The sequence below is a fragment of the Pipistrellus hanaki genome, assembly GCF_964339955.1.
Source record: "Pipistrellus hanaki genome assembly, chromosome: 6".
NCBI classification, from domain to species: Eukaryota; Metazoa; Chordata; class Mammalia; order Chiroptera; family Vespertilionidae; genus Pipistrellus; species Pipistrellus hanaki.
In genome coordinates this window covers 38,956,752-38,980,147 of record NC_140508.1, presented here as the reverse complement: position 1 = coordinate 38,980,147, position 23,396 = coordinate 38,956,752, and the positions used below count along the sequence as shown (strand labels likewise).

Sequence of the window (23,396 nt, the reverse complement as noted above, 5' to 3'; positions counted from 1 at the left end):
TTGAGGCATTGTGGTGACTGGGCACTGGCTGGGCAAGTTTCATTCCTTTCTCACATAGGTTTCTCCAGCATCCTGAGTGGCTCATTCCCTCCCAGGCATCTCTCGGGGTGGTACCTACCCCTGGCTCTTTTATTTCCTGCTTCTTCCACTGCAGTGCAAGGCAGAGTCCAACTCCTTGGGGAGCCAGATCGTCTCTTGGTCCCTCTGAGATGACCCATGCCGGTTCTCCTGCATGCAGCTCACAGCTGTTCCATGGGAGGCGAACATGCATCCCCAGCCCCGACAAACTAGAATGGAGGCTGCATCCAACTCAGCCACCTTTCCTCGGCACCATCGTCAAAGCACCTAGCCAGCCAGTAGCATCCATTCTTTAGGGTTTTCCAGGCAGGGGATCTAGTCTACCTGATCACCACCTACAGGGGACACATAGCAACCTCCATGGAGGCCCCTTCCCTAGCCTTGAGGTAAGAGGCAGGGGCTCCACTGCTCTCTCTTAAGAGACTCAAAACACACAAATGAATCTCTGCAAAGCAATCCCCACCAAAAGCCCTCTTCTTTCAACTCTAACTCCTCTTCTATGCCCTTAATGGGGACGACAAGTTTAAGGGGGCTACAGGTTTTTTTCCAACTCCATTATAAAAACAGCATATAGTATTGCGTTTGCTTCCAAAAAAACATCGATTTTAACCTTATTACCAAGCCCGGCCGGCATGGCTAAGGTTGAACATCGACCTATGAGCCAGGAGGTCGCAGTTCAATTCCTGGGCACATGTCTGGGTTGTGGGCTCGATCCTCAGTGGAGAGGGCATGCTGGAGGCAGCCGATCAACAATTCTGTCATCACTGATGATTCTCTCTTTTCCTTTCTCTCTGAAATCACTAAAAATATATTTTTAAAAATACCTACATTCATTGTTCATTGTAGCTACCATGGAGTCCCAGGCACGAACTCTTTAGTAGTGCCATCTTCGGCTCTGTGGACTTAAGAGTCACATTTTGGCCGGGACCGGTTTGGCTCAATGGATAGAGCGTCGGCTTGGGGACTGAAGGGTCCCAGGTTCGATTCCGGTCAAGGGCATGTACCTTGGTTGCGGGCATATCCCCAGTAGGGGGTGTGCAAGAGGCAGCTGATCGATGACTCTCATCGATGTTTCTGGCTCTCTATCTCTCTCCCTTCCTCTCTGTACAAAATCAATAAAATATATTAAAAAAAAAAAAAAAAAAAAGAGTCACATTTTGTAGCATGAAGTGCTAATGAAAGCAGAGGAATTACGGACTTATTATTTATAAGTAGGAGTGAAGACATTAACTAGGCCACAAAACCTGGGGCACAGAAGGAGCTCTTGTCTCCTGAGATCCACATATTACATTGAACCTTTGTATTTTAACACAGAACGTGGGTAATGTCTCAGCTCTCCTAACTTGGGACCTGGGCATGAGTCGCATTTAGTCTTGAAGGACCAGCTATTACAGTTTTCTGTATCATGAAATAAATGAATAACCCTACTCCTTCAGGCAAATGCTGCCCTCACCCAGTAGAAAGGTTAAAACCGTCTTTCCAAACACCAATCACTTCGAAAAGAATGATTTCAAAATATTTTTTCTATTATTTTGAGTTTTAACAATAATACTTAGTCAACACACTTCATTGAATTTAAAAGTGAAAAGGAGAAAGAAAACCCACAAAAAATGTTTTTAAAGGCATACCACTCAGGTTTGAATTATCACAACTTTTTTCTCCCGCTGTTTCAGAATGGTTTTCACTGTACTGCCAAAATCAAATCTCTCTCAGGAGGCCTACTGGTGCAAACAAACGCGCTGAAATCAAAGAACTTGCAAGTTTAATCTGTCAGAGACTGTGGTACTGGGGAGAAAGTCACTTAACTTCTCTTCATCAGTTCCCACTTCTGTGCAATGAGGATAAAATTGTGGAGGTACTCCTCATGGGTACTGTGTGGTTGGCTAATTAAAGCTAATTAAGCCCCTGGAAAATACTATGTAAGTGCTGGGTATTTATGTGCCACTAAGACCCACAAAAACTCCTCAGGGACAAGATTCTGTGCAGACAGCACAATCTCTATTGGTGATTACTAATTACCCACTGCTTACAAAGAGAGCACTGTGTTTTGCAAAAGGGTAGGGAAAGGAAACAGCACACAAAGTCATTCAACAACACCATCTTTATTCAAAAATATATATCTATGAGACATTTCAGAATATACTGCTGCCAACAAAGACAGCCTATACTTCTAAATAAAGTCCTAAATTAATATACAAATTTAAGCTTTAAAAATATTCTTTAAGAAAAAAGGGGGGAAGAACAAAGACTTTCTGAGGAATATGACCAAAAGGAAAGGTCCTTTAAGGTCTATGGATGCCCTAAGTAAAGAAGAAAAAACACAAAACAAAAACCACCCACCCCACCCTGCCAGATCCTTAAATTAAACAAATGAAGTAAAGCACACCTGGGGAGGATATGGGAGAATTAAATTTAAAAAAAACAAAAGCATTTCATTAAAACAACAAAAAATACCAAAACTAACTTCCTCACAGGAAGTCCACTAGTAGTAACAGGTGTTAAGAGGCCAACGTATTCTTTTACATAATTGCTAGTTTCATTTCTTGCTCTTGCTGCAATAATTATGCACCAATGGCTGGTTAGATGCAATTGGATAAAACATCAGAGTGGGCAAGATTCATTCTGTTATAACATTTCATCTAGCTGATCAGGGCAAATATCTACCATACCCTTTTTTGTTTTGGTTGATTTGTGGCTAATAAAATTTTGCATCCTTGATGAAAACATACAGAATGTCCAAGGATCTGTTCAGAAATATGCTCTTAGGTAGAGTAGAACTAAAGCAGCACACCACATGGGTAGAGGCAGAAAGAGCAAAGACTCGAATTCATATTGCAATTTTAGTAAAGTCACCCACTGCCCTTTGGCCTCTGGGAGAAAATTTTTATATATAGACTCATTAATTTAATCATGACAGGACAACAGGCAGTGTAAGTATGAAACAACACAGTCCATATTCAAATCTGAAAAAAATAGCTTAAATGCAACTAGGCTCTACACAGAGTTAAGCTGAATGCCTGCTGTGACTTTTCACAGTTTTCACTTTTGGCAGGCAGGAGGGCTCCTTTAAGGGAAACCTGCTGTACTTTTAAAAACATAGGTTATGTTTTAACATGTAAAATTACATGTAACTGGCTTTTTGGTAATCCTCAGAATAATGGAGAATCTGATCCTATTTTATAGCTTTGGGATTTCAACCTTTGGGCTATAATTCCTATTACACTATTGGGGCAAATGGTTTTCTGCCCTTTCCAATGTCTAAAATAAGCCTGCCAAAACAGAGTGATTTATAGTTAGCAGGTCTAACCTTTACTAAAGCAAGTAATGTCAGCTGGCATGATAAGAGAATTAAAACCCAAATTAATATCCCTAATTTTCTCCCTTCTCCTGCACAAGATAAGCTATTCAGTAACATCTGATGCAAAGTATCCTGGGCACAGGGACACCTGCAGTGACGTGACTGACAGGCAGATGAACATGCACGGTGTCATATTGGCAAGGGAGATAAGTGCAGTCACCATCCTGAGGACATATGCCCACACAGTGAATTGTTAGTGTGCCCTCCACTCCCCAAAAGAAAGGGTCAAAGCGGCACCCACAGAGTCCAGGCTCTCAGCATGCCTTTAGCTTCTCGGCCCTCCACTGCCATTGCTAACAAGCACCTTCACAGCCAACGGGGGTCAGAAGGTTGTTTTTAGGAAGGTGTCCTAGGTGGCTGGGTAGACTCTTGAAAAGGGCAGCCTGTTTGTAGGAACCTGAAGCAAAGTACTTAAACTCATCCTTGTAATTCCTGTTACTCTGTCTCTGAACTATGATTTTATGTCCCAGATCAGCTCCTAATCTTCTTGCTAGATTCTCTAATCTGCTTACAACAAATGCACCCAACCCTCAACTATACATCGCCAGAAGTAATAGCAGAGAACCAGAGATTTAGCAAACTCCTCATGACAAAGCTGCTCGACAGTTGTGCCTCCCTTCGGGGTTGATGGAGTCAGAGGAGCCAATGACTCCAGGCTGAATCCCTCAGTGGAAGCCTGTACTGAACTTGAACGAGCCCAGCTCAGACGGAAGCTGCTTTCATGACACAATACTATCATCAAGGACAAGATTCTTCTGAAAGCTTCCACAAGTACACATGATTTTCATAACTTCTTGAGTATAAAGTGAGAGCTAAGAATGGAAAACCAACAGGGGCATAAAAACACAAAGTGGGAGAGTTTGTATTCTTTCCAAATATCAATTTAAACTGGATTCCGCTCACCACTGTTCTGAATTGTGCTCAACAGGAGAGGCTGGAGAGGAGAACCAGAGTTTGTGGTTCTTTCTGGAGGCTGGGGGCCAGGCGGAAGTAGGGATAGAACCAGGGGCTACAGGTTATTTCCAACCATGACTTGCCCTCCTCTTGCTGCTGGTAGAGATGGGAATCTGGGCATGGCACCTGTCCTAGTCAGTAGAAAAGAGGTCACCAGCAGAGGGCAGGGGGGCCAAGCCCCCTGTGACGTTGGGCAGCAATGAGAGGTCTGGCAAGCTCTGAATATGGGACTTCAGTTCCTTGCGGACCTGGGTTACCCGAGCAAGCTTCTGTTTGTATTCCTAAGGAAACAGAGAAGACAATACAGTAAGTCTTTGCATGCTGGTGGCCAAGTTTAAGAACCCGATACAGACATTCTCACCCTCCTTTCATACATTCTCCCCACCAGATCTTCCCTCCCCTATTCAGCTAAAGGACAATGCTAGCTTTTCAAACTATGTAAAACTTTTTATAAAAAAGGAAAGCAGAATTCAACACTGGCAACAGCATGAAATGGTATTTCACTTAGCATTTGAGATTTGGAAATAAAAAGTGACATTTTATATTTATAGTATCTTTTATTTGGTTTTTAGCTATTTCAAAATGCCTTATAAAATATAGATGCTTAGGGTTTACAATTATTTTGAAGGCTATACCTAGACATGGCTAGAAAAATCACTATAAAACATACTTTCTGTATTAAACTTAGAGATTAAACCAGATTTAATATTTTTGCACTCAATGACTATAGGAGCTCAAAATAACCAATGATACTACCTATGCTTATTCCATTCTCAGTAACTGAACAAGTCCTTGATGAGGTTTCTAGTCTACCATAAGCAGGCCAGACTTATCTTCCAAAAGCCGAGCTTTCATCATGTCACCCCTCTGAGAAAGTGAAGCACAGCACCACACCGTTTCCACGACTGCTCAGAGCTCAAGGTCTTCTAAAATGAGCTCCTGTCAGCTGTATTTCTTACAACTTTCCAACCCCTACGCATACGCTACTGCCTGGAGGCCATTTCCTCAGGATTCTCCTCAAGCCCAGAGGGGAACACAGTCCAGACAGGGATCTTTCTTCTCCTGGTCCCAGCAAAGCCCTGCCTCCTCCTCTGCCTACCCGCTTGAGTTCCTCCTCTCTAGGGAAAGCTCTCCTCCTCGTCCAGGAGACTGTCTGCATTTCCACCTGCTCTGGAACCCTCCTGTGCACAGTGCCTTACCTGCCTGCTCTTAGGTACTCTCCATTCATGCTAGACTTCCATGTTCCTCTAAACCAGCAGTTGCCAACAGGTGGTCCTCGGACCACTGGTGGTCCATGAGGTCTGAAAGGTTGCCGAGCGCTGGCTTAAGGAAACCTTTGGAGCAGCAGTAGCCAACTGGTGTGCTCCATGGACCACACTGAAAAGTTGGCAACCGCTGCTCTACTAGTAAATGACGACTCCCTCGATGATGGGAACTGAGTATACCACTTTCCCTCCTCAGCTCCCCGTTAAAGGTTCTCTTGGTAAATCTGCATGGAATAACCCACCAGGTCATGGGGGGTCTGTGGTTTACAGGCCCCCCCACCCCTGGGGCTTGTCTTTTTTCTCTCTAGTTCTGCCAGCCTTAGTGTTTCTGCAAAGACAAGGATGTTTCTGAGACTGGGTCCTTGCTGCCTAATGCCTCTCCTGCAGGAACATAAGAGAAAGCACTGGGCTAAGAGACTCAAAGTCCTAGGTTTCATTTCGGCTCTGACTCTAACTTGCTATGTGGCTGGGGACAAGCTTCCTCTCTTCCTTCATCCTCACCTTCCTTAACTAAAATGAAAGAACTGGACCACCATAGATCTTTCTTCAAGTTCTAGATCCCTTCATGCCAACACCTCATGCACACTGGAGAGTCAGAGGGTTTGAGGGCATAAGCATGCTTGGGAAGAGTGGTAAGAAAGGAAATAAGTTAAAAAAAGAACACTTAGTTCAAGTTGTAAAAATGAAGTCCAAGCAAGGAGTGGAAGAGGGGAATCAGGCATGCAGGCAGGCAGGGTCTGCCCCCATATTCCCACAGGCAGCCAGCCTTCCCCTGAAGCAACGGTCGCTCACACAGGTCATCAAATGGAGAGACTGTGACAGAAAGTAAGTGTCTCGGCACATTTATTCTTTTGTGTGTGAATTAATACAACTATAACCACATGTAAGGACTTAATAATGAGCCCCTCATCAAACTTTTAAGCTTCAGGAGGCTAGAACCAGATCCATCTGCTTTCTCCCAGCATCCGCCATGCCCAGCAGGACTCTGAACAGTAGATGACACCACTGCCCAAAGAAATAATAGTATATAAAACATAGTATTATGAGCAAGTACATAGTATTAATCAGCTTTAATTCTTGAAACTGAAGACTAATTTCAAATGTGAGGATCTAAAATGTCAAGTTCCCTCCCTGTCCTTCCCTCTACAAACATTTTTCTTCATTGGTTTTACATACTTCAAAGGAAATCAATAGAAGATCCACTCTATTACTGGGCATGGATTCATTTAATTAATTTCTCCTGAATTCTAGGTAGAAAAAGGGTAAAATACTTACTCCCTGCTCAAATCCTCTGACCAAAGCTGACAAATAAAGCCGCTTCGATTTGAAGCCATGCACTCCTGGCAGCTATAGAGCACTTCATTTGAAGGAATTCCTCAAGAACAGCTGAATGTCACTGAGTCTCTAGTGAGCTAAGCTGGGACTAGAATCCAAGACTCCTCTCTCTTGGGTGATCCTCAGACTGACTTAGCAAATCCATCTGAGGCTAAAAGGAAAGACAAGTTGATCTGATCAGATACCACCTTAAGTTCAAATATCTCTCTCCCAGGCAATCTTTAAAACAAACAAAAATACCATTTGCTCCTATTTGTGGTGGGGTGTTAGCATAATTAGGTGCTATTATATCCTAGATATCATAAAAAACCTTTCATTTTAATAAAAAGAAACATGTTCCACATTAAAGTCCTCTCGCTGATGAATCCTGCCCATACTCCTCATGCTACTACCAGTTATTCTTTCCCTAGGGACTTCTATTTTAGAGCAGATGCATGTGCCTAGGAACAGGGCATTACTAGAAAAGAATGGGATTAAAAAATACAGAGCTGCAAGAAACAAGGTTGATATACAAAAGTCAATTGCTTTACTGTATACCAGCAATAAACAAGGGAAATTTGAAATTAAAACACAGTATATAAATCTAATAAATGTGAACAAGATTGTCTGAGAAAACTACAAAACTCTGATGAACAAAGAACTAAATAACTGAAGAGAAATTCTATGTTCATAGCTGGAAATGTGGTAGGCAGACAGACATGAGCAGAGCTACGATGAAGGGCCAAGTACAGAAGGTCATTTAGGTAGAAAGCCCCAGGTGCCTAGGTAGGGACAACTGTATGGTAGAACCTTGCCTATCCCGGATTACTTTTCCTCCTCTAGCATATCGCTGGTCATGTGGTTTGAGACCCCTGACCTTTTCTCCCTAAAGATAACATCTAAGCCTCAGTTGTAGTTTGGCTCCAGGTCCAGAAAAGCAGCAAAACCAAACAAGCGACACCATGGCTGACCTCAAGACCAGCTGCACTGACTAATAACCTTCTGCCATGGCACTGACCAAGCAATCAGTGGAGCCTAGACCCTGAAAAAACACACCTGGAAAGCTGCTGAATATTATAATGAGGTGTTCCCCTGGGACCTCCCCTAAAATCTTCACCCTTAAAACCATTAGGACGAGGACCAGGTGGCTCTCCCTTCCGGGAGCCCGCCCACACCTTCCCTTTCCTTTCCCTTACCCACCCCAGGCACATTAGCATTACTTCCCTCACTCCGAGATCCAGGCGCCCTTCCTTTACCTGTATAACTTGTTTCCTAAGCCCATTTCTTCTAGGAATTACTTTTTCTAGCTCTGTGATTTTATAAATAAATTAGTGGCCCAGTGCACAAAGTTCATGCACATTAAAAGGTAATTAGAGGAAATATTTTGATATTACTCTTTGCCCTTTCTCTATAATAGAAGTGTCAGGGATTAAAGAAAATTAGTAAAATGTATATGAAAATCTCCGTCCTGTCAAAGTCTGGGGCACGCCAAGGGACCTAGAGTCAAGTCCCCACCCACCACCCACTACCCACATACACTTCGAAAACGCAGGAGACCAATACCTGGCCGACCCCACCCTCATCAAGCCCCTGGGGGGAAGGGTGGTGGTGGTGCAGCCTCAGGTTTCCAAGCCTGGCGCCGGGTGGGGGGACATAGCTTGAGATGCCCGCCACAACCTGCCAGGGCTTGAGGTGCCTTACCCCAGCTAGGCACCACACAGCTTCAGTTCCCAGCTGTTTGGTCCTGTCATTATGGCATCCCAGCTAATTTGCATATTCCTCTATTACAATGGTTGGCAAACTGCGGCTCAAGAGCCACATGCAGCTCTTTGGCCCCTTGAGTATGACTCTTCCACAAAATACTACATGCGGGCACACATGTACAGTACGATTGAAACTTCATAGCCCATGCACAGAAGTCGGTTTTTGGCTCTAAAGAAATTTCAATCGTTGTACTGTTGATATTTGGCTCTGTTGACTTATGAGTTTGCCAACCACTGCTCTATTATATAGATGGTCTCTCCTAGTTTGGGTCTTGACTCTGAATTCTTTCCTAGCCAGAACCCAAGTACCAAGGTTGCTGAACCCAGGTCCAGTCTAACGCCTGGTGCTATTCCTGCTGCCTAAAACAGGAAGACTCAATACTCTTACGATGTGAGTTTTTCCCAACTTTATCTATAGATCCAAAGCAATCCCAACCAAAATCACAGCAAGTTCTTTTGTGGAGACAAATTGATTCTAAAGTTAATATGGAAAGGGAAAAGATTCAGAATAGCCAAAATAATATTGGGGGAAAAACAAAGTCAGAACTACCTGACTCCAAGACTTACTATAAAGCTACAATAATCAAGACAATGTGGTACTGGTAAAAGAACAAATAGATCAATGCAGCAAAATGCAGAGCTCAGAAACAGGCCCATAGAGTCATCTGATCTTTGACAAAAGAAACAGAAACGATACAGTGGGGAAAAGGCAGTATTTTCAACAAATGGTGCTGGAACAATACAAAAACAAACAAACAAACAAAAACACACACACACAAAAAAAAACAAATCTAGACATGGATTTTACAACCTTTATAAAAAGAAATTTAAAATGAAATCAAAAGCCCTAGCTGATTTTGCTCAGTGGATATTGTCAGCCTGTGGACTGAAGGGTCCCAGGTTCGATTTGGTGTGGGGCACATGCCCAGGTTGCGGGCTCAATCCCCAGTAAGGGAATCAATCAATGATTCTCTCTCATTATTGATGTTTCTCCCTCTTTCTCACTCTCCCTTCCTCAATAAAAAAATATATTTTTTTAAATGAATCACAGATAAAAATGTAAAAGCACAAAACTATAAAACTCCCAGAAGATAATACAGAAGAAAATCTAGATGGTCTTTAATTTGGTGATGACTTTTAGATACAACACCTCAGACAGGACTATGAAAGAACTAATAAACTGGACTTCATAAAAATGGAAAGAAAAAAAAAAAATCCTGCTCTGTGAAAGACACTGTCAAGAGAATAAAAATATTGCAAAAGACATTAGGAAAATGCAAATTAAAACAACAATGAGATATCACCACATACCTATTAGAATTGCCAAAACCCAGAACACTGATAACAGCAAATGCTGATAAGGACTTGGAGCAACCAGAATGCCAATATGTTGCTGGTTAGAATGTAAAATAGTACAGCTACTGTGGAAGACTAGTCTGACAGTCTCTTATAAACTAACCATACACTTACCATAGGATCCAGCCATTACACTCATTGGTATTTATGGAAAGAAACTGAAAACTTATGTCCACACAAAAAACTGCACATGAGTATTTATAGCAGTATTACTCATAACTGCGAAAAGCAAACAAGATGTCCTCCAGCAGGTGAATGAATAAACAAATTTTGGTATAGCCAAACAACAGAATATTATTCAACACTAAAAAGAAATTAGCTATCAAGCCATGAAAAGACATGGAAGGACCCTAAAAACATAAGACTAAGTGAAAGAAGCCAACCTGAAAAGGCTAGGAGTCCAACTACATGACATTGTGAAAAAAGCTAAACTATGGCAAGAGGAGCTGGAGTGGGCAGGAAAGACTAGACAGAGCACAGAGAATTGTTAGGGCAGTGAATATACTGTAATGACAGATATGTCCAAATGAACAGAATGTACACCAATGTAAATCCTAATGTAAACTATGGACTTCGGGTCATTACAATGTGTCAATATAGATTCATTAAGGGTGACAAATGTGCCACTCTGTTGGGCTATGCTGATAGTGGGAGAGACTGTACTAGTATATGTGTGGGGGTAGGGAGTATATTGAAATCTATGTTCCTCTTAATATTGTTGTAAACCTAACACTGCCTTAAAAAAAAAAAAAAAAAAAAAAAAAGCCTTAAAAAACACACCCTTGGCCCAAAAGATTTAAATACATAAGCAAAAGTGTATAGATATATACTTGAATATCCAAATATAGGTAAAGATTGCCTTTAAAACTATTAAAATATGTTACCTATTTAACTGGGACAGTTGAATGACCCAGTTTAATGCCTTGAGGAGAGATGATCAGGTTAGAATTCACAACCAGCTCTCTGACTAGGACAAAAGTGAAGCGATAGTAATTTTTTAGTCCCTAAATAGATTCAGTAGCAACTGACTGTGATCTCTACCACCTCTCCCATTTTTAAAAATAGATTTGGCCTTTTTCCAAATAAAGTCATCTATAAATGTTGCCATAGATTAACAAAAAAAATTAAGAGTGAATCCAGTCTGGCTGGTGTTGCTCAGTGGTTGAGTGTCAACTCATGAACCAAGAGGTCATGGTTCAATTCCCAGTCAGGGCACATGCCTGGGTTGCAGGTTTTATCCCCAGTAGGGGATGTGCAGGAGGCAACCCATCTAGATTCTCTCTCATCAAGGAGGTATTTCTCTCTCTCTCTTCCTCTCCCTTCCTCTCTCTGAAGTCAATAAAAACATTAAAGAGTTTACATTGCCTCCCAATTCTTCCCTGGGTCAGGTCAGGGCACTCTCTCAATAGCTGCCTCTCCAGTTATTCTCTCTAGTTCAGGCAGGTTAAGGAGACAGGCCTCAGGAAAATCAGAGCATCTTTTTTCGCAACCTACCAGCCTACCTTTTGGACAAAAGTGTGATCCACGAGCTCTGCTGCTACAAGGTTCCCAGCTGTGCCCTCAGCAGCTCCTGCTCTCATAAGAGATCCAGGCTTCTTCACATGATAATAAAACCAACTTCAGTGAAGAGACCCATTCCAATTTTTCTGACTCCCACAATTTAAGTGTGTTGCATCCCACAATTTTCTTTAGCACACAAGCACCACTCAGGTAGAGAAATGATGTGGCAAGGTGGTTACATGGACCTTGTGTAAATTACCGTACATTTTTGTGTGATAGAGCACTAAGCCTTTAATCTAACACTCATGATACCTGTCTGTTACAGGAATTAGAGAGGTCAAGACCTTGCTCTATTTCTAACAGCAGGATGACCCCACTGCAGCATTCCTGCTCACCACTCTTCTCTCCCCACCTACTGATTCATCTCAACCACAGTTCACATCTCTTTTTTGTATCCTATCTTCAGACACTTGTCTTTCCTACTCTACCAATCTTAAGCAAGAGAAGACAAGGCAAACTCAAACAGTCCTGTTGCTTTTTCTTTCCTGTTCATGCATAATTTATACCGGGGTGGTGGTAGAGGTGAGGGGTTGAGCTGAATCCTCCATCTGGCTACATGCACCTACAGCACAAATTCTACCTCACCCCAGAGAGGCGGAGAGGAGCAGTGTAACAGGTAAGAGTTCTATCAGACTTATGTTGCTAACCTTGTTTCGTGATCCTTCAAGAGGAGGTGGAGGGGAAAGTGGGCATCTGTGATAAACTGCCTGGGTTTATCTGACTGCCAAGAAATGCTTACAATGAAGAGGGTAAAAGTCCAATGTGTAGTTTGAGATAATGCCTAGGATTTATGCTCTTGGCAAAACTTTGGAATCTCGGTTCACAGACTTTCCAAAGTTGCAGGAAAATGTGTCTCCAACATCCTCGTTTCCAGTGGGTCCAGCTGACACTGTGTGAACACAGCCCATTATGGAGCACCAAGACAATTGGCTGAAAAGGAGTAAGGCTTACACATTCTTTGCCTTTTTTGGTTAGAGCAGTAAGCCAGACCTGACATGCTGCAGATCAGCTCTGGGATAAGAGGGTTAAAAATGACAAAGGCTGACATTGCAATGACCTTACTGAGGGGATTTCATTTCTAAAACAAAATTATAAGCATTTCCTCTAACAACTCATTTAAGAAATGCTAAGCAAAATGTAAACATTGTCAAGCCTATATTTTTCTTGCTAGGAAGTGTTTACGTAAGAAAAACTGTATTAGAAACAACACCGCAGGCAGGGGCTTGACTTGATGAAACAAAGATTTCCATTGTAAGACTCATGTTTCCCTTTATCTTGCTCTGTTGTGTTATAGGACATAAGGCATATAAAAATTACCTATTGTTCGACTACTCCCAATTTAAAGTCATGAAGAGTCATTATGCATGAAGCAGTTTATGAAGGACCTGTTTTAAAGGTGACCTGCCACACTGAGTTTAAGTCAAAGAACTGCTTCATCACATGAAAGTAGGGAGAGCCAAGCAGAAAGGGGAAGCTGGCCTTCACCCTACTATTATTTAAAATGGCCACTCAGCCCCCTCATCCTATAGGGGGGGACGGGGGACGGACTAAGGCTTACAAGGACCTACACTTAGAAATCACAGCTTCTGCTTAAACCACAACTTAATTTTTTCTTTCTTCCTTTCTCTTACATTTGTTTTTTGTTTGTTTGTTTTAAAGGAAAATACAACATACAAATCTTTGGGCTGAAAATAAAAATGCTTCTAATTTCTCTTCAAAGATCTATGTGGGAATAAAAAGCCATCACTGACCTGCACCTTTCTCCCAGCCAGCTCCATGCTCCCATATGACTTAGTGGCAGCTGGGACATTTCAAAATGATACATTCTGGGTGTCACAGCAAGACTTGAGCTGCTGAGTAAGTTGCTGGGGAAGATACAAGGAAAGAGGAAGTTGTGGCTCCAATTCCAGTGCTTGGGGTCTCTCAGTTGCAATACCAAAACCATAATAAAGGTACACATGAAGTTTTCCCAGAAGGAAAAGTGACAAAACAGCTACAATGAGAGAAATGCTCTCACAGCAATCCAGCCACCCACTAGAGAATCAAATGGAAATGGGCTTCCTAGGCTTGCAATCATACCACAAACCAAGGGTTTTTAGGGCACTTCTTTCTCCACAGAGGACCCTTTACACAGTGCTTACAGGAAGCTTCTACTGCCACCACAAAACCCCCTCTGACAGAGATTTGCAAAAGCAAGAGAAGAATAAAGAGTTAGTATTTATATATAACGAAAATAATAGAAATAAAATCAGTTTTAGGATTTGACAAATGTAATTATAAAGATAAACACTTACAAATTATCATGATAAACACAATTTAAACACATGTCCACTATGCTTTAAAAGAGGCTTATTAGAAAACGTCTCTTGGGAGCCTCCAAAAAGATTCACATTACTTATGTAATGGGTCCCTCATTATGTAAGACCAAAAAGGGTAAGAAAAACTGTTTACTAGTTATAATTGGTTCTCTCTCTTTTTTTAAAAAAAAAAAATGTTTTTATTGATTTGACAGATTAATTGATTAGCTGCCTCCTGTATGTTCCCCAATGGGAATCAAGTGCACAACCTGGGCATGTGCCCTTGCCCAGAATTGAACCTGGGACCCTTCCGTCTGCAGGCCAACACTCTATCCACTGAGCCAAACCAGTCAGGGACTCTCTCTCTCTCTCTTTTTTTTAAAGTTAACTGTCAAAAAATATGTTTTATGTAAGAACAAAGCCCTACAAACGGATTTCCTTAGGGACCACTTCCATGGAAAATCAGGTTATTGATGCTGTTCAGACAAACATGAAAGGTGCAGATCTTTTCAATTGTTTCTCCTTTTGAGCCAAATATTGGTAGTCAAGCATTCCTGGAGGGCAGCTGGAAGCAAAGGGACTCTTTTCACACAAAAGGATTTTGACTAACATTTACTACAATTTTAGGTACTAGGAGGTCTGCCTGGGGCAAGGCAATCTATAGGTTACTGCACTGCATTTGAATACAGCTCTCTCTTCAATACTTCAATTCTTTTCCACAAGCAGCCAAAAAAGGAGGGAGGTTGCTAGGGTAAAACAGGAAGAAAAAAATATCCAGTCAGAAAAATCCAAGTTTAAATCCTGTGCTACTACTTGCCTGCAGTGTGACATGACTTCACCGGGCTAGATTTAATGTCCTTATATATAAGGCAGGAATGGTAATAATGTCTACACCATGGGGTGGCTTGAATGAGACCAGGCAATTGCTAAACTGTTCAATTTGAATTAGCAGATCTGAAGGAGAAAAAGCACCCTCCTATGTTTATTATTTTATGAGCAATATTTAACTTTTTTTGATTTACATGTTAGAAATGAAGAAAAAGAGAATTATTGATGGGATTTAAAATAATTCCTCTCTCAAACCATTTAAGTGTGTCCTGAAACTTTAGCACTTTTCCTAGAAGCTAGCTTATGAAAATCAAAGGGCTTGATCTCCAAAGATGAGGAGGGGGGATAGGGGTCAGGCAATTATATAATTAGGTGGCACCATAAGGAATTTGTCTACAGAGTAACAAGCCTAGCTCTCGTGGGAACGTTCTCAAATTAGGAGGAGTCCCCATCCAAGGTATACAGGTGAACCTCCAGTCAAAATGGCAGTGTAGGTAAATGCGGCATTTACACCCGCTCACAACCACGTCAAAATTACAACCAAACTACAGAACCATAATTCAGAACCGCCTGAAACCTGGCCGAATGGAAGTCCTAGAACTAGAGAAAGAAGCCACATTGAGACTGGTAGGAGGGGTGGAGACATAGAACTGGATGGTCTGATACCCATGTGTGCCTTGTGTGTGTTTGTGTTGTTGTTTTTTTAATCAGGGGATATCTTGGCTGCAGGGGCCTTCTGTGAGAAGCAAGAGGTCCCACTGCTGGGAAGAGAAGTCTCTGTAACTTCAGGCTATAAAAAGAGGGAATTGTGGCTGAGTGACACATCCCATGCGTTCCTCTAAAGGTGCTGGTGCATATACTTACTCGGACTCACTCCCTCCGAGATCTAGCGCTGAGGCAGCAGCTTGAAAGGATCCAGGGACATACGGGTAGGAACTAAATTGTCTGACATCAGGGTAAGAACTGGGGGGGTCAGCTTTCTCTCAGACAAAATCATTGACAGAGGTCATTCATTGTTCCTATGCTGAGACCACCCCTGCCACAATGATGACTGGCAGGTGCCATATCTGAGTTTCTATCAACCTGGATCACACTGTTTACATGACCATGGGGACTCCCTGAAACGCCACCCCACCCAAACTGTTTGCAGTGGCTTTTCCAGACAAATAGCCTGTCCTGGCTCAGGCTTCAACTTTTCTAAAATGTCTCAAACAAGAAGCAGCTGGCCTCAGTGTGCCCCATACCTCTCAATAAGAGGCCCCAGGCCCAGCACTAGCAGCAGCCAGCCTTGGTTCACAGCTTGGCCTCTCTTGGGGAGCTCTAACTCCAACACAAATAGCAGCCACTTACAGATTGCTCTGTAGCTTGTGCCCAGTGGCCTCAGGAGGGTATAGACAGCAACCGACTTTGCTCCTCCTGGGAAGCTCCACATATCCAGTGGTCAGCTTCAGACCACGCCATATTACAACCCTACCACATCCATGAGTGACACATTCAAGGGGCAGACTGAGAGAGCCACCATAGTCCCACTGAAGCAAGCCCTGTTTTTATACTATAGACACAGCTGTCTGAACAGCCAATTGGCTGGGGGGTTGTCAATCTCTCCCAGTGACACCAAAAGCAATCCAGGCTCAACTACAAGACAGCGCACACAGCCCACACAGGAACACATCTAGAGTGCTCAGCTCAGGTGACTAGGAAGGCTGAGCCACTGGACCCTATGGACACCTACTACACAAGGCCACTTTACTAATTCCAAGAGACATAGCAGCTCTTCCCAATACACAGAAACAAACACAGGGAAAAGGCCAAAATGTGGAGATAAAGAAACATGTCAAAATGAAAAGAAATCTCCAAAAAGAGAACTAAATGAAATGGAAGCAAGCAAACTAACAGATGCACAGTTCAAAATAATGGCTATAAGGATGCCCAAAGGAACTTAGTAAAAACTTCAAGGAACTTTGTGACAACTGCAAGGAACTCAGAGAGAACATCAATGACAAAAAAGAACCAATCAGAAATGACATATACACTAACTGAAATAAAGAATAATTTAGAGAATCAACAGTAGAGCACTGAGAATCAAATCAGTGATGTGGAATATGAGGAAGCAAAAAACAACCAATCAGAACAAAAAGAAAACGAATCCAAAAATATGAAGACAGTGTAAGGAGCCTTTAGGACATTTCAAGCATACCACCATTCCCACCACAGGGGTGCTGGAAGAAGAAGAGAAGAAGCAAGAAATTGAAAATCTATTTGAAAAACTGATGACAGAAAACTTCCCCTACTTGGTAAAAGAAATGGACATACAAGTCCTGGAAGTGCAAAAAATCCTCAAACAAGAGAAACCCAAAGAGGCCCACATCATGACACATCGTAATTAAAATGCCAAAGATTAAAGATAAAGAGAAATCTTAAAAGCAGCAAGAGAAAAGCAGTTAGTTACCTAGCACTCATATTGGGCCCCCTCTGTACTATCACCTGATTTCTCAATAGAAACTTTACAGGCCAGAGGGAGAAGCAAGAAATATTCAAAGTGATAAAAAGCAAGGACCTACAACCAAGATTATTCTACCCATCAAATCTATCATTTACAACTGAAGGTCAGATAAAGAGCTTCAAAGACAAGAAAAAGCTAAAGGAGTTCATGATCACCAAACCAGTGTATTACATGAAATGTTGAAGGGTATTCTTTAAGAAGAAGAGGAAGAGGAGGAAGAAGTGGAGGTGGAGAAGAAAAAGGAAAAGGAGGAGGAAAAGAAGAAGTAGAGGAGGAGGAAAGATAAAAATGTGAACAATAAAATGACAATAAATACCCAATTGAATCTAAAAATCAAAATAAACAAGGAATCTAATGAACAAAATGAACTAATGAATAAAATAGAACCAAAGACATGGGAACATGGAATAGACTGAAGAATCTTAGAAGGGGGAAGGGAAGAGATTAACCAAAGCACTTAATACTAATATATGCATACCCCATGGACAAGAAAATAGCGTGGTAAAAGCCTGAGGTGAGGTGGAATCTGGGTGGAGGGGGGTAAAGAGGGGAAGAAAGGTGTGACATCTATAAAATTCTTAAAAATAAATATTTTTTTTAAAAAGATATACAGGTGACTATTGAATAACTTGGGGTTAGGAGTGCCAACTCCTGGAACAGCTAAAACCTACATATAGCTTTTTATTCCCCTCAAATTGTTCAAGTCCCTTATATAAAACTACAAGCCCAATGCACGAAATTCGTGCAAGGGGCTTAGCCTCCCACTGCAGTGGTGGCTGTGTCTGCCTCTGCTGCTGTAGCTTCAGTTGGAAGGTCATCCAGAAGGACATCCAGTCTAATTAGCATATTACACTTTTATTATTATAGATGGCAAAGAACAATGCATGAAATAAGTCCCCCACATCCATGGATTCGCAACCATGGGTCAACAATATTGTTAGTTGATCCTACAGTTGGCTGAATTTGTGAATGCAAAATCCTAGCATATGAAGGGTCAATTGCATACTTATTGAAATGGACCTGCACAGTCTCAATCTGTGTTGTTCATGGGTCAACTGTACTCTGACCTAACCTAGAGATGAACTGAGCTGCCACCTCAGATCATGACACTGCTACTGGGGTAGGACTGGTGATGCAAGATAGATAACACAGAGAGGATTTTATGATCTAGTCAGAATAATAACCAAATAACCCATAAACAGAATGACAAACTACATGATGCTCTGAAGAAAAAAGAGAGCTATGACATATATATGGGGAAAGGGAAGGGAGAGGGAAGACGTTGCTTTATGAGGTAGAGATGGGAGAGGGGTGTCAGGAAAATACTGTTTGACTTGTGATCCTTATTCTGAATCATAACTGGGGTGAGCAGTAGCTTTATGGAAATAACTCCTAGTAAGTCTATGCCCCAGAATAAAAAACTGAAGGCAAAATACACTGGACATCATGAAGAAAAAGTTGAATATGTCCATTCAAAATCACTATCCAAATTCTAAGAATGCTTAGAAAGCCGTTGGCAAATTTTTGTTGAGTTTAAATTTGCAAAGTTATTCTGCTTAAAATTCTCAAAGTATTTAATGGCAAGAGAATTGTCCACACTTTTTCCTAAAGATACTTATAGGATCTGAATATGGAGGAGAACAAGTAAGGAGATCTATGAAGTCCTAATGACAGGCAGCTGGTACTGAGAAGGAAAACCCCTATTTTGTAACAAATTGCTGTTTGGAATTTTCTGCTGTTTTTCTTAGATAAAATGTTGCTTTCTAGTCTTCTTTAGCCTGTTTGAAGAATGATGAAAATAAACTTAGCTGTATGATCTTGTATGTCTAGATATGCCCATAATCTCAATGCCATGCCAGGTACATTTTTTAATTGGATAGAACTGTATTGTTTTCAAGGCCAGCATCGAGATAACCACTAAGTGCACATAGTGCTGGCTCTTTAATAAAAAGGGAAGTTCTGCTTGTAGCCCTGCTTAGAATTTGAATTCATTTTCTCTAAGCCCATCGCACGATGAATAAAGTGAGTTTCTCCAAACTCTCCTCCTGCACTGTTTGATTGTTCGGGAACTCTGTAACAGTACCATTCCTTCTTCACAGAAAGCGTGCCACACCTTAGGAGCACATGGACTTCATTTGCAAAGGTTTGTTTTGACTCCTGGTTATAACAATGAACATTTTTTCCCTAATCAAGGAAAAAAGATACTTTCTGACTTTATTTCAAGTCCTACATGTCATAGAAAGAAAAATGAAGGCAGAGATGTAATTTTCGAGTGTGCAAAGTACACTACAATCCAATTTGATTTTCTTCAAAGATCACTACTTGCAGTGGGAAGAGAAGGACCATCTTAACAGCATAGGCATAGCTTGCAGATATTGAGAGTTCATTTGCAGATCACAATAAAGTGAATTGTAATTTTTTTGTTGGTGGAATCTCTTACTTTCAGTTTGTAAAAATCACATCTGTGAAGTGTAATAAAGTGAAGCACAATAAAACAGGTATGCATGTAGTAGGGATACTCATAAAAACTAAAATTAGATCTTTGCTCAAAATAACATGTACCCATCGGGTTAAATGGACACTAAGACACATGCTCAAATTTCTGTAATTTGAACTCTGTTCTCAAAGTTATGCTAACTGAAGTCAATGTTATAATAAGTATCTGCTATTTCCCCACAGCTGTTTCAAATGTAACCAGATAATTTAAAACTCAGAAGAGAGGCTTGTTTGTCTAATTAAACTATTCAATGTTCTTTCCTTCATAAAACAAAAATTGGTCTATAACTTGTGGATATATACATACGTACACACATATGTAGTATGTACACACACACACACACACACACACACACACACACACACAGTTTATCTATTTATAAAACTCAATGAAATTCTAGAGTGCTTAAGATGCTTTGGAAAAAAAACAACCCCCAAGAAAATCTAAGGCAGGAATGCATACTGGTGGCAAAAACCGTGAAATGTATGTGACTTTCAGCATACTATAAGACAGGCAGATAGTTTCAATACACCTAGAATCCATATTTAGAAATTTACAGGAAAAAAATACAAATAATGAAAGCTAGCCCAAAGTTAATTTAAAAAAGAAACATAAATGCTCAATAAAAATAATTACTGAATACCCAATCATAGGTATTCAAGAAGTCATTTAAAATGCTTTTAAAGTTTTTATTAGTAAGGGAAAATGATCAAGTGGGAAAAAGAGGCATGACAGAAAACAGTCCACACATTATGATCATTTAAATTTTAAAATAAAAAAAATAAAGGAATAACAAAATTAAAAGTAGTTATCTTTAGGTAGTGAGGTATGATTTTCACCTCAAGTTTCCTATAAAGTGTTTCTTTTAAAATCAACAGAAAAGAAATAAAGACAGAACTGACAGAATTAGCTGATTAAGAATCACTGTTCTGGCAGATGAGCCCGGTGACAAGGAGCCAAGATGATGCTTTGACTTTACGTGTAAATATGTACTTTATAAATATTAAAAACTAGTACTACATACACCAGTTAAAATTCAGTGGAGCTATTCCAGAAAGGAGAAATCACCAAAAGTTGGACTATACATATGAAAACAATGTTACAGCTAAAAGTATGGAATGCTAGGTGAGAGCTCTGAAATCATGTCACTTTTTCTATGGGAAGCCTCATTCCCTTAGGTTGCCCAATATGCAAAGTACATTCTAATTATTATAATGAGGCTTCCTTCCTCCCCTTTCTGCCCCCACCCCGCCCGAAGTGAAAAGAGATGACTAAACATTGTGATATAGAAAGAATGCACAAGTACATGCACCTTGATGTTCTAGTTGCAAGTTGGGCCTGAGCTATAAGGGTCAGTGATGACTGACATAAATGAAAGGAATCCAAGGACCCAACATACTAGTACAGCCTCTAAACTCCATATTACTCACAGAAACATACAACTCAAGAAAAGTCTCCACTTACTGGAAGAAAACATGGCAGGGGCTCCCATATCAAAGCAGGGATGAAAAAGCAGTGAGCAAACCATGGCCTGCTATGTAGGGAAGGATTGAATATAAGACTCCATGAAGTCTCCACTTACTGGAAGAAAACATGGCAGGGGCTCCCATATCAAAGCAGGGATGAAAAAGCAGTGAGCAAACCATGGCCTGCTATGTAGGGAAAGATTGAATATAAGACTCCATGACCACTTGACCAGTATAAGCAGGCTGACCTTTTCAACAACTGTTCTAACAGCACATGGTGCTGATAGCACTGCTAGTGTTGGGAGGAAAGAATTATATGTGAAGGAAGGCAGTGAGTGCAAAGGACTGGTGGACAGGTGGGGCTATGCTACACAGCTCTAAGAGGCAGCTGTAAACAAAGCCTCTCAGTTCCTTCCTAGAGTCAGGAGTTAGATCAGGGTTCTGGTCCTTGTGATTTTCTGTGACCTTAGATTGCTCACGGAAGCCCTGAGCTTTGTTTCCTCATCTAAAATGAGGATTAGATCACCAGGTCCCATCTGTTCTTAATGGACAATGAGATACTGGCTTTGATCATCATGGGAAATGGGGATAATTTACTCCAAAGTTGACTCTCTGTCTCCACCTATTGCCTAACCCATTATTGCAATGAATGCTTCTAACCATCTGTACCCTGTAGGAAGGTGAAGGATGCTGCCAAAAACAACAGATGGCCATCAGTTTGGTTTAGTACCCCCACAGCTATAGCCAAAGAGTTTCTCAAGTTGTTATAACCAAATTACAAACAGAAATATGAAGAATCACCAGGCATTTGGGCCATTTTCCCTTTCCCAACTGTGTTGTCTGAAGCAGAAGGCTCTACTCCTGAGTATTCATCACAGCCAAGGGGGAGGCACCAAGCTGGGGGAAATAGCAGCGGTTTCAAGTTCAATGAGCCAATCCTTCCCCGCACCTCCCTCAGAGCAAGAACATGCAAAGGCAGGACTGGGTATTTAGAACTCTGGTGGTGGAGTGCAACCTCTCAAGCTTTAGAAAGGTATATATTGCTACTTTGGAATGCATGATACAACCATTTTAATCCGTCTACATAAGATAGCAAGGTTCTTGGGAATTACTGAAATGATTCAACATTAGCTACTCTTCTGTGTAGGATGTCTTCCGGCTGTTGACCTTAATGGAATCGAATTCAGAAGAAACAAACAAAAACACAAACCTGATGGAATGCTACCAAGATGTTTGCCATGGATTGTATTTCTGGTCTATGGCTAATTCCCTTCTCTGGGCCTTGAGTTTCTTCACCAATTCAGAAGTCAGACTATATGATCTCTAGTCCCACTCAGCTCAAAAATCCTGTTAAAGACTTCACACAGACATTCAGGCCTTCATGTGCCACTTTATCTTGCAGAGTCAAGTTGGCTGTTATGACTTGCCCTAGTAACTTTGTTGAGCACACATGCATATGTACCTTTTACTCTAGAGGTTGGATAAACACAGCCTACTGGAAGGCAACACGCACTATCGATTTCTACAGTGATGCCAATATCTATGGCACCTAAACAGGGCTTTTGTAATATCAAATGCATCAGCAGCTGGTACCCTAGCATGTTTTTAAAAATTCTGCAGCAGAAATTAAAGATGATCTAAAAAAAACTGGAAAGAAATCTTATGCTTATGGGTTGGAAGACTTAAGATTGTAAAGATAGCCAGAGTCCCCCAAAAAGCCATCTACAGATTCACTGCAATCCCTATTACAATACCAATATACTTTGCTACAGAAATGGAAAAGCTCATCCTCATATTCATATGTCAATTGCAAGAGGCCCCGAAAGCCAAAATAATAAATATTGGTATAAAATATTGGTATAAAAAATAGAGAGAAAAACAAAGTTTGAGGACTCACATATTTTGATCCTACTATGAAACTATAGTGATCAAAACAGTGTGACGCTAGCATAGGATAGATATATAGATCAGTGGAATAAGACAGAAAGTCCAAAATAAACCCTTATTATCTCTGGCCAATTGAGTTTTGACAAAAGTGCCAAGCATTCATTCACAAAGGGAAAGAAGTGTCTCTTCCATAAATGATGCCAGGACAATTGGATATCTACCTGCAAAGAATGAAGTTGGTCCCTACCTCGTTCCATATATAAAAAAGTT

At 41.1% G+C, this 23,396-nt stretch overlaps 1 protein-coding gene across 4 annotated transcripts in view; it reads right to left on the bottom strand.

Annotated features, from left to right (window-relative positions):
- Positions 1 to 2,161: 2,161 nt before the first annotated feature.
- RPRD1B (regulation of nuclear pre-mRNA domain containing 1B) overlaps positions 2,162 to 23,396 on the bottom strand; it is a 58,724-nt gene continuing 37,489 nt past the window's right edge. For 3 of the 4 annotated variants that reach the window (XM_084888692.1, XM_084888693.1, XM_084888694.1), the window contains one exon: positions 2,162 to 4,671. In XM_084888692.1, the coding sequence (XP_084744818.1) occupies positions 4,522 to 4,671 (150 nt within the window). In that variant the 3' untranslated portion in view covers positions 2,162 to 4,521. Of the gene's footprint in view, positions 4,672 to 13,399; positions 13,514 to 23,396 lie in introns of all 4 variants that reach the window. The other variant, XR_014795416.1, reaches the window with a different exon arrangement.